Source organism: Pteropus medius, unplaced genomic scaffold (assembly GCF_902729225.1).
Source record: "Pteropus medius unplaced genomic scaffold, Ma_sr-lr_union100, whole genome shotgun sequence".
NCBI classification, from domain to species: Eukaryota; Metazoa; Chordata; class Mammalia; order Chiroptera; family Pteropodidae; genus Pteropus; species Pteropus medius.
The window spans coordinates 1,628,004-1,642,277 of NW_024350926.1; the positions used below are offsets into that span (position 1 = coordinate 1,628,004).

General features: G+C 41.2%; 1 protein-coding gene across 2 annotated transcripts in view; it reads left to right on the forward strand.

Annotated features, from left to right (window-relative positions):
• DNAJC5B (DnaJ heat shock protein family (Hsp40) member C5 beta) overlaps positions 1 to 14,274 on the forward strand; it is a 183,410-nt gene that overhangs the window by 61,450 nt on the left and 107,686 nt on the right. Inside the window, exons 3-4 of one of the 2 annotated variants that reach the window (XM_039841766.1) lie at positions 746 to 1,163; positions 2,028 to 2,100. The exons of the other annotated variant lie outside the window; for it this stretch is intronic. Of the exons in view, the coding sequence (XP_039697700.1) occupies positions 1,118 to 1,163; positions 2,028 to 2,100 (119 nt within the window). The 5' untranslated portion in view covers positions 746 to 1,117. The remainder of the gene's footprint in view (positions 1 to 745; positions 1,164 to 2,027; positions 2,101 to 14,274) is intronic. 2 annotated transcript variants of the gene reach the window in all.

Below are 14,274 nucleotides of genomic sequence, written 5' to 3' on the forward strand. Positions count from 1 at the left end.
AAGTGGGAGAATAAAATAATTGCAATTCCAAGGTCATTCTTACTTCAAAGTGTATGGAGAATGAGTTGTAAGAGACAGAAGAGAAAGCAAGGAAACCAGTAAGGAGGCTGCTGCTGTGTGCAGTGGCCTTGGGGAGGAATGAAGGGTTTCTCCAACCACTTGGTAGTTGAGTCAGCACGACTTCCTGTTAGATTCACTGCGAGAAATGAAAAAAAAGAGGAAGCAAGTCTGACTCTTAGACGTCTCACTTGACAGACTGGCCCATTGTGGTGGCTTTAACTAACATGCGGAAAACTGAGGGGAGAATGTTTTTGTGAGGATGAGCGGGAATCTGTTCAAGTTTTGGAATTAAGTTTCAGTTGTTTGCGAGACAGACAAATGAGGACATCCGGTGGGAAGCTAGAATAGGCACCTGGAACCCAGTAGGGGTGGAGTCTGATCTGGAGGCAGAGATTTGGGGGTTGTCTGCCTGTGGATAGTATTTAAAGCTGTGGGAGAGATGAGGTCGCCAGGAGAATGTGTGGTAGGAAAATACTTGTGCAGAGGGCCCTGGGCCCCAGTCCCTCCCTCCGAGTCTTTTCCACAATCCTAGTCCTTCCTTCTTTAGGCTTCTTATGAAAGCAAGATCCAGTGCTCTCATTAAGGAGCCTAATGGCCTCTAAATAAGTGAGCCAACTCTGGCCATCTTCTCAGAATGCCTAGTCCTTAAGCCTGTCCCCATGCTTCTGTCTTCTCCTTCTTTCAGATCAGTTTCCTCTCCCCACTCTCAAGGCAGACAAGTAGAAAATGATCTTCATGCTAAGAGCAAAGAAAGGAAGGAAGACACCCCAAACAACACTACTATCACCACCCAGCCAAGCAACTAAACCAACAAACAACGACAACACGAGCTCTCAGAAAGGAGACTGCCCCGCTAGCCACGTCTTGGGGGATAATTTGCTGCACCACTGCTAGCCTTAGGGTGAACCACACTTCCAGACTGCTCTGTTCTGCCCTGGCAGTCAGTGTATCGGTGCGTAGCACGGCTTACACGGAAGGATGAAACAAGACCATGTGACTGGCTCTGGGCCAACCATGATCACTTCTGGCTGAGCATATGCTCCACTGAAAATGGGTCATGGGCCAACATGCACCTGTAAAGACATCACATATCTTTCTGTGTGGTATGTGAGCTTCAAAGACCCCATTGTGTAATTATCTTCTCTTTTTATGTAAAATGGTCAGGATCTTCTCTTATATCTCTGTGATACTAATTACTTCTGGTAGATTCACCCTCTTACCTTCTACCAATAGCCTCCAGACTAAGCCAGGAACTAATTCCCGAACCAGAAAGCAGCACACAGGAAGTGCCCTGGTTGTGGCTGCAAGTTACCCACAGCACTGAGGTTTTCTTTCGGTGTTTTATACCTCTGCTTCTGTTCATTCTGCTCTGCCTCTTTCCTTCCGGTGTAGTGCCAGGCTGCTTTCTTGGCCTTTCTCTGCAGTTTGAGGCCACCTGTTTCTTACCTTCCTAGCTGGTTCCTACCCCACTAGTTTCCATGACCAATTATTGTTGTGCTGCTCAGATTGGTGGTCTGATTCACAACTTTGCCCTGGTGCTTGATTTGTACGTGCATCTCACCTCTAACTCCCTATCAGACTGCAGACCGGCGGTGCAGCCCAGACCCACAATTTCTGCAGTTCTTCACTCTCCCAGCTCCAGCTTCCCGCCTGTCTTCATGCTGAGCTACCACCCCCATCCCTCCGCCCCGCGCCCCGCCACGGTTCCTCTGATGACACATGATGCGCACATGCAGACGGCTTTTCAATTCATGACTGCTTTAAATTCCTGCACGCCGTGGCTGTGCATTCTTACTTATGTATTCTGTGACATTTGGGCTCAACAATAACTATTCCGACCCTGATTGCTCCTCACCAAAATGTTCTGCCTCTTGCATCTCTACTTTGGTGGTCTGTATTGATGTGTATCACTGCTCTTAAGCAGGGCTGCCTCTGATTCTTTAAAGTGTTTCTTCTTTCTGTTCTAGGAATGTCTGCTTCACGTCAGTTCCTGATTCAGAGCTTCTTGGAAAATCTGCATTCAGCCAGCATGTGCAAAGAGTAAGGCAAGGGTTGGGAATGATAAATTGATGGGGTTCCAGCCTTCAATGGCATTCAATATTGAGTCTGTCTCATATGTGACAGTAATGACATTGTTTAAGAAAAGGATGTATGGTTGTCTTTAGTGCTATAGACTAAATTGTTCTGAGTCTCTTGAGTGCATATGGTCCTATTACACTTTCTTTCCTCTAAAAAAGTTAGGCATGTTCCTGTGACTTGTTTGGAACAGGGAAATATGAGCAGAAGTTACATGTGTTACCTCTGGGTGGAAACTCCGAGGACCAGTGTACACTTTGGTACATTTCCTTTTTTTCTGCCAAGGCCAGCACCGTCCAATAGAAAGATAATGTAAGCCATACATGTAAGTTTAAATTTTTAGTAGTCACATTTAAAGAAGTTTTAGAAAGTTAAAATTAATTTTAATATATTTCATTTAACCCCATATATCAATAATATTTCCACAGGTAATCAATATTAAAAATTATTCATGAGATAGTTTACATTCTTTATTTTCATATTAAGTCTTTGAAATCTGACGTGTATTTTATACTTACGTTGCAATTTACACGAGCCACATTTGAAGGACTCAAATGCCAGATGTGGATTGTGACTACCATGCTGGAAAACACAGGCCTTGGCTATATACATATATACATACCAACATACATACATACCTACATAGATAAGATTTACGCTTTAAAATTTTACCACCAAAAAACCACGAGTCAAACTTTAAAAATGACTTTCAAGACTTAAACAGATGCTTGGGTGCCCATCTTTCAATGGGTGGGAGTCCAGTCCCCAGGAAGGCACATTCTCCAGTGCTCACTTCAGATGTAGTCAAGGAAGATACTGAAGAGAGACTCCAAGTACATTCTTTGCCCCTGAGTAGGGCTCCCTGACGATACTTACACAGGAGGATTTCAGACTTCTAAGTGACTGCTCTGTGTCATCATACTTTCCCAAATTTTAGTGGAGAGATAATATTAAAACATGAAGAGAAAAGACTGAAGCAGCTGAGGGATGGGAGAAATATTGAGAACAAAGGGAATGAGAAGTTAGGGATAAGCAATTCGATTCTTTCTGGAATTATTTAAGGAATGCAGTTGGGAATTTAGGTACACTGGTTACTGGGCCGATTCCCAGAACATAACCCTTTGCAGATACTGCTCTCACTGGGGCCATGCTGCCATGTGAATTACAGTAAGACAAAGCACACCTGGTGTAGGTCATCACTGGGACCTGCCATATCTGTCTTTCACACATCAACCAGACTTATCTTCATAAATGTAAATCAGACTGTGCTACTCCCCACAGAAATACCTCAATGACTTCCCACTCCCTCTAAGTGGGAGTGGGAGTGTGACTCGTGTTTTCTTTTGCAGACTCATTTCTTACCCCTCACTTCATTATGTTTTATGCTTCAGAAACACCAAAGTATTCTGAGTTTCTTGCTCATACCATGATGCTTCTCTTGTTATTCAGCTTTCCTGGAATCTCCTCCTTCCTTTTTGCCTGGCCGACACCTAATAATTGTTTAAAACTTCATTCAAGTGCTGTCTCTAAGAAGTCGGTGCTGACTGCCAGGATGATTAAGTGTTCTTATTCAACTCACCCCAAGACCTTGCATCTCTATTGTTAAACTGATCACTTCGCATTAAAATTATTTATTTATGTGTAGCTTGTTCCTGGGGCTTTGGTAGATGCTCAATAAATGTTTCTCGAATAAACATTTCTGGAGGGCAGAGCCAGTGACCACAGAGAAGAAGGTAATCCTTTCCTGGAAGCAGGGTTAGCAGGGTTAGTCTATGTTTCCTCCACTTGGACCTAGGTGGGCTCCGGGCCTGCTCGAATGGACAGAATATGGTGGAAATGATACCTTGTCAGTTTTGGGCCCAGGCCTTAAGAGACTGATAGCTTCTACTTTTGGTCATGTGGAACACTCACTATCGGAGGCCAGCCTTCGTGAAGAAGCATAACTGCCCTGAGGGCACCATGTTGTGAGAAGCTGAAGCTATGTGAATAGGAAGTAGAGGATGAGACACCATATGGAGCAAGAGAGAGACCAAGGAGCACTGGGAGGCTGGACGTATGAGTGATACATATGAGGCAGCTTCAGGTGGACACCCAGCCCCTGTGACCCCAGCTGACAATAAATGCATCAGACACAAGTTGCCCAGCTGAGATCATCCTGAATTTTCTAACCTCCAAATTTTCAGCAAATGAAATAGTTGTTTGGGATACTTTATTTTGTGGTAGTTTGCTATGCAGCAATAATAGCAGGAACATATGCAGGTGCTGCCATTACAGAAACCTAAAATATGTGGCATTGATTTTGAGATTGGAAAGTGGGCAGAGACTGACTGAAAAGGCTTCAAAGGGAATGTTAATGGAGGCTGGAAGGACAGGAGGTTATTACTCAGGCTTGGCAGGAGAGCAACTCACATGGTGTAGTTCTAGAAGGTTTAGCACCTGTCACTTGACATATTTTGAAAAATATAAAATGGACCTAAGAAACTAGTGGATCTCAGTAAGTAGACTCCCAGACAGAATGTTAAAAGTACCAACTAGTTCTTATATCTGCATATGATAAAGAATAGGTAAGGAGAAATGAGCTAAAGAAGTTATTCAAAATTAGCAAAATTTAGAGGAAATATACAGGACCCAGGACTTGCTGACTTCAAAAATAAAACTTTTTCTCATCGGTTTGCCAGCTATGAAAACATTTTTAAAACAAGAAATAGTCTATAGGTAAAGCTCATAAACCAGCACAGTAAAACAAAGATTCAGGGTAAACATGAAGTCAAAGCTGCAAGCATCAATCCCTTTGATAAAATCTCAGAAGCATTTAAGTTGATGCCCCATGGATCCTATCAGCTAGACAAAAGATTTTAGGAGTGTGCCTTATAGTCCTTCTCCATTAAACAACAGAGATTCTAATAATCTTAAAGATGTTGTCTTATTCTTAAGCAGATTTGCAGAGGGCAAATGGCAGAGAGGAACCTAGCTCAAAAAGATTTGTAGGCATGACTCTTATCTAACAGAATAAGTTATACTTTGATACACAGGAATCCCATGATGTTTTTAAAGGAATTATACCACCTTGGACTGAAAGGGTCGGAGTCAATATCAAGTTTAAAAGAAGGCTGTGGACCCCTAAACTAATACAGGAAGGATTTAGGCTGAGAAAATTCTCAGCGGGAAACACAGGCTATTTCTTATGGAAAATGAAGAATGACTGGGTCAGAACCAAGGGCCCAAAGGTTAGAACCACGGGCCTGGAGAATCATACTAAGGGTGCAGGACCAGGGCAGCATGTGTCTGGCTGGATGTTATATCACTATGGAACACTGACTGCTCTGTGCTCCCTGTTTTCTCCCTTTTTGAAAGGACTTGCTGCCAAATGCCTGCCTTAGTAGTGAGTGTGTGTATGTGTGTTTATGTGTGTGTGTACGTGCGCACACACACATGAAGATAACTAATTTTTTCACAAGAGAACTTCATATTGAGAGGACACATACCTGAGGAACCAAACCCAAGGAGACTTATCTGCACCTGGCCCTGAGATCTGCAACCTTAAGCATAAGCCTAATATAATGGAGTGATAATTTGGGGGACTGTCAGAGGAGGTTAGCATATTTTGCATGTAGAAAGAATATAAATAGTTGTGACCACGGGGCAGACTGTTGCAGTTTGAAGATGGCCACTAATTCTTTGAAATTCTTCCCATTGATAAATGGGGACTTTGTGTCCTTCTCCTTGAATCTGATGGGATTCTGCAACTCTTTCGATCAACTGAATATGGCCAAAGTGAAGTCACAGCAGTTTCTGAATCCAAGTTTTAGGAGACTGGCAACTTTCACTTCCTGTTTCTTGGAAGCCGGCCTCCACTTGAGAAGTATGACTATCCTGATACCACCATGCTGTGAGAAGCCCAACCACATGGGGAGGCCCTGGAAAATGAAACGTTATGTGTGGGGAGAGAGAGGCCAAAGAGAACTGATGTGCTACATACGAGTGGACGAGTCATCTTAGAAGTAGATCATCCACTCCATGCCACCACAGCTGAGGCCTCATGGACAAGAAACAAAATCTTCCAGAAGTCATGATGTATAAACATCATGAGCAAAATAAACTGGTTGTTTTAAGCCACTAAGCTTTATAACACAGCCATAGGTAACCAGTACAACTTCTACTTTGAATTCACTATTTAATCAAAAGCACTTGCTCTTTTCATTCATAGAAACTGTTAGTTATTCAAAATTTGAGTCTGTCTGACCTTATGATTTCTGGCCAATAGATTTGACAGAAGTGGTAATGTCTCAGTTTTGAGCCTGGACCTCAAGAGGCTTGTGTGCTTCTGCTCTTTTTCTTGGAAACTTTGGAGCCTGAAGAAATGAGTCACCCCAGCTGACCTCCCTGGTTGACCCCCAAGCTGACCACAGACTTATGAGCAAGACCAGCTGAGATCATCTGAGCCCAGCCCAGATGAGAAGAACCCACCCAGTTGGACCCAGTCTAAATTGCCAACTCAAAGAATCATGAACTAAAAAATGGTTGTTGTTTTAAGTTGTAAGTTTTGAAGTGTTTTGTAAACAGCAATAGCTAACTGGTACAACAGCCTTCTGTTTGATTTAAAGCCAACCAATAACAAAGGTAAGAAATTTGGATGTTCTGTCCAGTTTTAGGTAACTCGTTTACTTTTGTTTCTTTATAAATTTAGGATGAAAACAATAAACTAACTTTTAGTATTTCTCTGTGGCAAGATACAATGAGAATACAGCAACACTGTGATATTCCTGTCTAAAATTCATAAGCTGAATCCAATGATAAGAAATGTTAGGCAACCCCAAATTGAGGGACATTCTTCAAAAGTGCCAAGTTTTGAAAGATAAGGAAACAGAAAAACTATCGCAATTTGAAGGAGACTAAAGAGACATGACAACAAAATGCAGCATATGATTCTGAACTGTATCCTTTTACTATAAAGAGCATTTTGGGGACAATGAACAAAATTTAGGTGGAATCTATGGATTAGACAGTAGTAGTGCATTGGTGTTAATTTACCAGTTTTGATAGTTGTATTGTGATTATGTAGGAAATGTCTTTGTGTATAGGGATTATGTCATAAAGTATTTGGATGTTTTGGGGCATTGTGTAAAAAACTTACTCTCAATGGTTCATTTTTTTAAAAGTTAAAAAAGAAAAGAAATATTATAGAAAAGAATATTGATGGTAGGGCACTTCTGGTCCCACAGATAATAGAGAACAGGTAGCTCCCACTTAAGTCAATAATTTGTTCTTGATAATCAGACTTACGGTCCAAAAAGTGCTGACTGGGAACCTACTTCCCATTATTTTAAATGGTAAAAACTATATGGTTGGTACATCAACCCAAAACACTCAACTAATGTCCCTAACACAGAAACAAAATATAGTAAAATGCCTATATATCAGAAACATCACGTTAGTTATAATTTTTTTAAAACATCACTTTCCGATCACTAGACAATTAATATGGCTATTAACAAACTTTTGCTTTGTAACATTTGATATAATCCCCTTTGCCTTCACTTGGTGTGCTTTTCAAAATGATCTACACATTACAAAACTAATATGATTATGATATACATTATATGACTCAAGACTTATTATTTGTTTTTATTTTTCTTTATTAGCTCAAGGCTTATTCTATCTACAGTCTTGTTAAACATGTCGTACTGAGTTTTAGGGAGAAATATAAATTTTCCTGTGTATGCAGTGGTGAAAAATGATTGTACTGAAAAGTAAGTGTGGTCAAAGAAGTTTGTGTAGTATAATCCAAGAGGCACTCTAATGAAAAAAAATGTTATCTGTGGAGACATATGGGTTGTGCCTGCATATCATAAAGCTACAGTCATTTCAGCTGTTAAGTCTTAAACAGATAGCTCAGTAAAACAGAACAGACTGACCCTCAAATGTAAGAATTACATCTATAGTTTACATCATTATATTCAGCAAGTAAATGAGATTATTGGTTAGCTGTCTAGAAAACAGTTTAGACTGATATATCATTATAAACACTAATTCCAGGTAACTTAAAGGGTTAAACAGAAAATCTAGAAGAAAATGAAATTGAATTTGTCCATTTTATACATGTAGAAGAGTTTCCTAAGTTTAGAAGCAACAGAAGTCAATAAGGGAAAAATACACAGATTTGATTACAGTGAAATTTAAAATTCTGTGCTTACGAGTTTACAAGTAAAACAAATATTTACAGCAAATAGGAGACCAAAGTATTCAATAGTAAGAGCTCTCACAAATCCATTAGAAAAACACTAAGACACGGATAGATATGTGGGAAAGAGCACACACACGCGTCCACACACACACAATAAAACAGTCTGTAAGAGAAGAAATACAAATGGTAAACCAAATTATGGGAAAAATAACTTTGTTAGTAGTCAAAGAAATGAAAATCACAACTGGGAAGTATCATAACCATCTATTAGATTAGAGAAGTCATTAATAAGTGTGTGGTAAACTAACTGGACACTCTGCACTTAACCAGTGCCTGTATAAAATCGCAGAACCCTTGAAAAGGAATTTGTCATGCTGACTCAAGAGCTATAAATATTAATACTTTTTGACTCATTATATTTTAAAATTTGCTCTACTTTCTACACAAAGATGATCTTTACAAAGTTGTTTATAATAGCAGAAAAAAATGTGTTGGAGTGGAAAGGCAAACTAAAAAGCTAATGGTTAAGTAAGCTATGGTGCCAGTACTTTACATAACACTATGTAGTCAGTAAAATAACTAAAAATGCACAAGTGTGATGATACAATGTTTTTTTTTTTTAAGATACAGAATTGTATACCCTTGTAATTACCTAACTTCGTCACATAAGAAGCAATGCATACAAATAGGTGGTGAGATTATAATTAGGATATTAATGGTGAATGTGAGAAGAGATGAGGTGATAAAAGAGTCTTTAAAAATTTGTTTCTCTGTGTTGCCAAATTAAAAAAGAACATACATTGCCTTGATAATTTAAAAAAGAGAGGACAGATGATGTTTCTGGTGCTTGTAGTCAAATGAGAACATTTTCCAATGCAACTGTTTAAATAAACACCACCCAAAGTCCATGAAACAATCATACAGACACTGGTGACTGCACCCTGGGAAGCATAACTGGATCGTAGATCACTGCAAGAAGCCAGTGTCCTACAGGAGCTGAGGACAACTCCGAACAAGACTGAGGTCATGTACCAACTTGTCCAAAAACACTTTCCATTTAGTCATTGCTGCTGTAATACTTCACAAAGCTTTAAGCACATCAAATTCTTACTGGCCAGGAAATATGCCTGATAGTTAAGAAGTTTTGTTTATGCTCAATATAAAACGTGTCTGTGTTTTCCAGCTCTTCATAAGGTTAAGGTCACGGTGTTTTTCCATTATAAAATTGCTCTTGGAAATAAAAAAAAATCAGCAGTCCCACCATACAGTATGTTTTTAATATAGGAGCAATCAGTAAAAGTGGGATCCATTTTTTTGTTTCTCAAAGACGTGTTCAGATTGGATTCGTGCTGGTAATATTTTAAATCAAGGAAGTACATTGGTGGTATCATTTTACTTGTAGTCTGCTGCTTCTTAGAGTAGATGATTTTTATAGTAAATATAATATAGCAGTGGAGGGTACTCTTCCATTTAGCTTTCTAATTCTATCAGCAATATGCCAGGGGAGAAGGAATATCTTTTTCTCTTTGAATTGTGTTTTTGCAACCTGAGATTCAAGTTCAGGTTTCTTGACGTACCCTTGGACATTGAATCTAAATTAATTATTGTGTCCAATTTCCTCCACCTAGCCCCTAAGCCTGAGTGCAAACAAGCCAGCAGTGGTTACTCTCATGACCACAAGAGATTATTACAAAGGAAAGTACAGAGCTGTACAATGTTCCACTGGTAAGAATCCATCCATTCAGAGAGAATGAAGGGCGAATCAGGATGGCATGAACTGGAAGCTGTTGGGTACACTTAACATCTTCTAGTTTAATCCACACCTTCCAGGTACGAGTTAAAACACATCACAAAGAGCTTTGCTAATATGATTGAAAGAGGTGATTTCTTTCTTCCTTCTCTCTCTTCTTCTCTCCTTCCCTCCCCTCCCTCCTTCTCTTCTTCCTTCCCTCCTTTCTCGCTTGTCCTCCCTCTCTCTCTCTTCTTGTACTCAAGGAGAAATTAGTGAGACATTATCTACAATGTGGAAGGTAGGCCTCATGCCAGGTTGCATGTTTGCTAGTCAGGTTGCCACCCATTCTTACAGGGAAAATGATCTTTTATGACAGATCTGAGATTCGTCTTCCTTAAAGAATGACTCATAAAAATAAAATTAAAAAAAAAAGACCGAGGTTTTTTTGAAAAGACTGATACCAATCCTCAAAATGTCTTGTTTTCTGTGATTTAAAGTTCTCAATAAATAATAAGTGGATTAACAAAGGAATTTCATCATTTTGTCCTCTAAAAAGCAAACACTTGCTCTCAGATTGTCTTTTCATCTTGACTGGATTCTCCATAAGATCTATTAATGAAGCACTCCAAAGTCTAGTGTTAGGGAAAGCAAAATTGAATAGCTTTTCTCATTCTCGTCACTAGAGACATCAAAGAAGAATTCTCTCCTCTTTAATTTAAGTTTTCGGGCAGGAATTTGAGAATGATTTTGAAAATCACGTATGAGGTAAAGTGAATGCCAGACTGAGTTTGATTTTGTACAAAGGAGTATTTTTAAAATAAAATTATAAGTATTACTATTAATAAAATAATAAAAGTCAACTACTGGTAGTGGGGAAGGTAGGCCTTGAAAAAAGATCTTTGTGTAGTGCCTTTTTTTTTTTTTTTTGCCACAAGACATTATGTCTCTCAGTTTTGAGTTAATAATACTTACGACACTTTCTTTCAAAAAAATTAAAAGATGATCTCTATAGAAACATAATCCTCGCTTGCATTCCAACATTGCCTTCTGGAATCAGAGAGAAAGTTTTAGGCTTTTGGTTAATATCTGGGGAGTTGTGGCCAATCTCAGGTACACCTATTGTTATGGGGTAAACTGTGTCCCGTATAAAGATCTCATGAAGTTCTAACATCTAGTACCTCAGAATGTGGCTTTATTTGGAAATAGTCCTTACAGGTATAATTACTTAAGATGGGGTGGTCTCTAAGCCAATATGACTGGTGTCCTTATAAAAAAGAATGCCACATGAAAAGACAGAGACACACAAAGGAAGATGCCATGTAAAGATGGAGGTAGAGATCAGAATTGGCTGCCACAAGCCAAAGAATGCTTGGTGCCACCAGAAGCTGGGAAGAGGCTAGGAAAGATGCCCTCTGAGAGGCTCTGGAGGGAGCACGGCCCTGATGACACCTTGATTCTGACTTCCAGCCTCCAGAACTGTGAGACAATAAATTTCTGTTGTTTCAGTCCACTCAATCTGTGGCATTTTGTTACAGCAGCCCTGGGAGACTAATAAACCTATGGCGTGTGCCATGCTGGGTGAGTGCTGTTAAGGGTCATGTATGAGACACTGCTTATGCAGCAGGAAAATGGAGAAAAAAAGAAAAAGTATTTTGTCAAAGGTGTATAGAAGTTTGGGGCTGCTGACTATGAAATTTTATGAATGGCTAGATAGCTGAATAGTTCAACAACAAGTTTCCTAATGTTCACTGAAGTTCCTGATGTCTCACCCATGTAACCTATGTCTTGGTGAGGTTGTTTAAGATGGCATAAATGACCAGGATGACCAAAGCACTCTGGCAGTGACCAATGGCCTGAGCCAGGACTCTGCTTCCAGAAATTGCTCCCAGAAAATCAAGATTGGACCCCCGTAGGGCTCTAGCTTAAGGATTCTAGTTGGAAGTATGGCATTGGGATTCTTGGCTGTCCCTATGTCGTGAGGACATGTCCTGGGCAGGGCAGATGTCAGGACAAGGCACAGGACTGACAGACTGGTTCTGCTTTGGGGTTAATGCTGGAAAGGCCCGTAGTGGACTGGTGCTGACTACTGTGCCTGGGCCCAGTGGACAGAGCTGTGATTGATCGACTCTCACTAGTGAATCTATAGAGGGTATAGAAAAGAGGAATGCATGAACCTCGGCCTGGATTTGCTGACCCTGGGCTAAGGTAGGCCTCCTATAGGCTAAAGTCAGTTGATAATGGTAGATTAAGAACTCTCATTTCAAAACTGAACAATCCAGGATGTTTAGCAGTTTGTTTATGATTTAGATCTCAAGAGTCCTGGCTTAGGAAAGATTCACAACCCCACCAGTCACCTGGCTTCTTGTAGCAGTCAGAACCCTAGAGAAAAAGACTCTCTGAGTAATTGAGACGATTTTAAGAAAAGGACTCTTTGCAAAGTTGTAGGCAGGATTTAGAGAAAGCAATAAGGATGTGGCTTACTTTAGGCTAGTCAAAACCGGGAGCCATTGCTACACTTCTGTGGAGGGGACAGGGGAAGGGAACAGTTACCGAAGCTGGGAGAGGTACTGGGACAGGGCCCTGACAGGAGCTGCACGTTCCCGAGAGGCTTGCAGGCAAACCGTAGGGGCCTGGTTAGAACCAAACCAGAGAAACAAATACCCAGCTTCACTCTCCTCCCTCCATCTCCTGCTCGTAACTCCCACTGGCCAAACCCAACCAGAAGCAGGATGGCAAGGGAGCACCTGGATGCAATCCACACAGTCAGTCTTTGGGACACAGAGCAGGGTGGGCACAGGGATAGAGGGACTTCTCAGCACATGGGAAATAACCAGCACAGACATCTTTTTAGTTAAGAACCTTGTGGTTACAAGTGACAAACCCTATCCTAACTAAAAACGAAAAAGATTTATTGGAAGTCTCCGTGGCAAGTACACGAGTTCATTTGAACCTCAGGAACACTTAACTGGGGACTTAAGCATGGCCATCTTGGATTCTCATCTCTGCTTCTTCTCTTAAACCAGTTTCATCTATGAGCAGCTTCTACCTTGTACCTTCAATGCCAAAGAGAGACTAAATCTCTTTGCCTACGTCCAGTGTGACAAATTTCAGGACTGGTTTGAGTCTTATACCACACTGACTGCTAACAAACTGGCTGTGCTCAGGGCTTTGGAGTGCTGGGACTGGTGAACCCCAGGAGATTCACATGTGTGGAGTAGAAGGAGGAAGAGCTCCCCAGGAAAGGGTACCAACCCCAGAAAAAGGCAAGGGTCCTGGGCAGAAAAAGAGAATAGGTGTCTACTGCAGGAAGAACGTGGAAGCAGAGATGAAGATAGAGAGAGGAAGTGGGTGAAGGTGCATTCGGTACTATTTGCCACAAGAGGGGCTCAGGTTGAGACTGTGGAGAAAGGACAGGGCTGGGCTTTACCCAGAAGCTGTGACCTTTGCTCACATTATTCTCCTTCCCACTGCTGTGGCAGAGACCTTACTGACCAACTTCCAGGCAGACAAAAAGGGTGAAATTCTCAGCCTGTGTCTAACCCATGCCTGGCTTTCCCCTTCGATCGTCATTGCTCCCATGTAAATTGTGGTCCGAGAGTGCTAGTTCATTTGCCATTCCGCGGGAATGACCCACACTGCCACATCTGGCTGACTCCTTTCCGTGCATCTCTGTCTGTCATGATGCTACTCATCATTCAAGACCCTGCTCAGATCTCACCATCTCCGTCAGAATGTCCTTGCCCCCATCTTCGCCCGTTCTGTTACTATCAGAGAGCGAGTTAAACATTGACCAAGGCAGGCTTCTTTATCTGTGTCAGCCTCCCCCACCTAAAGGGAAGGGGTCACACCTTCTGTGAACACCCCACGCTCCCACGCCCAGACCCCCACATACACTTGAGTGTGGCACAGGGCCTGTGTATGTTCGAATTGTTGGAAGAACCGGACCAGTGGGAAGGAATGGGCATTTGACCCGTTTCGTGCCCTTCTCTCCCACTTTACATTCCTCCAGCTGCTCTTTCCTTCTTCCCATTCCTTCTTTCTGCTCATGCTTCTTCATTTGTTGGTTGTAAAAATGGTCACATTGGGATTGGAGTTTGGCTTTAAAAGCGCACATATAAAACACAGAGTCCCAGACTGTCCCACGCTCGAACACATGACGAGTGTCGTGCAGCAAATGCAACCATGTTTCCTTTCAGAAACCGATGTGCCTCGTAAATGCCAG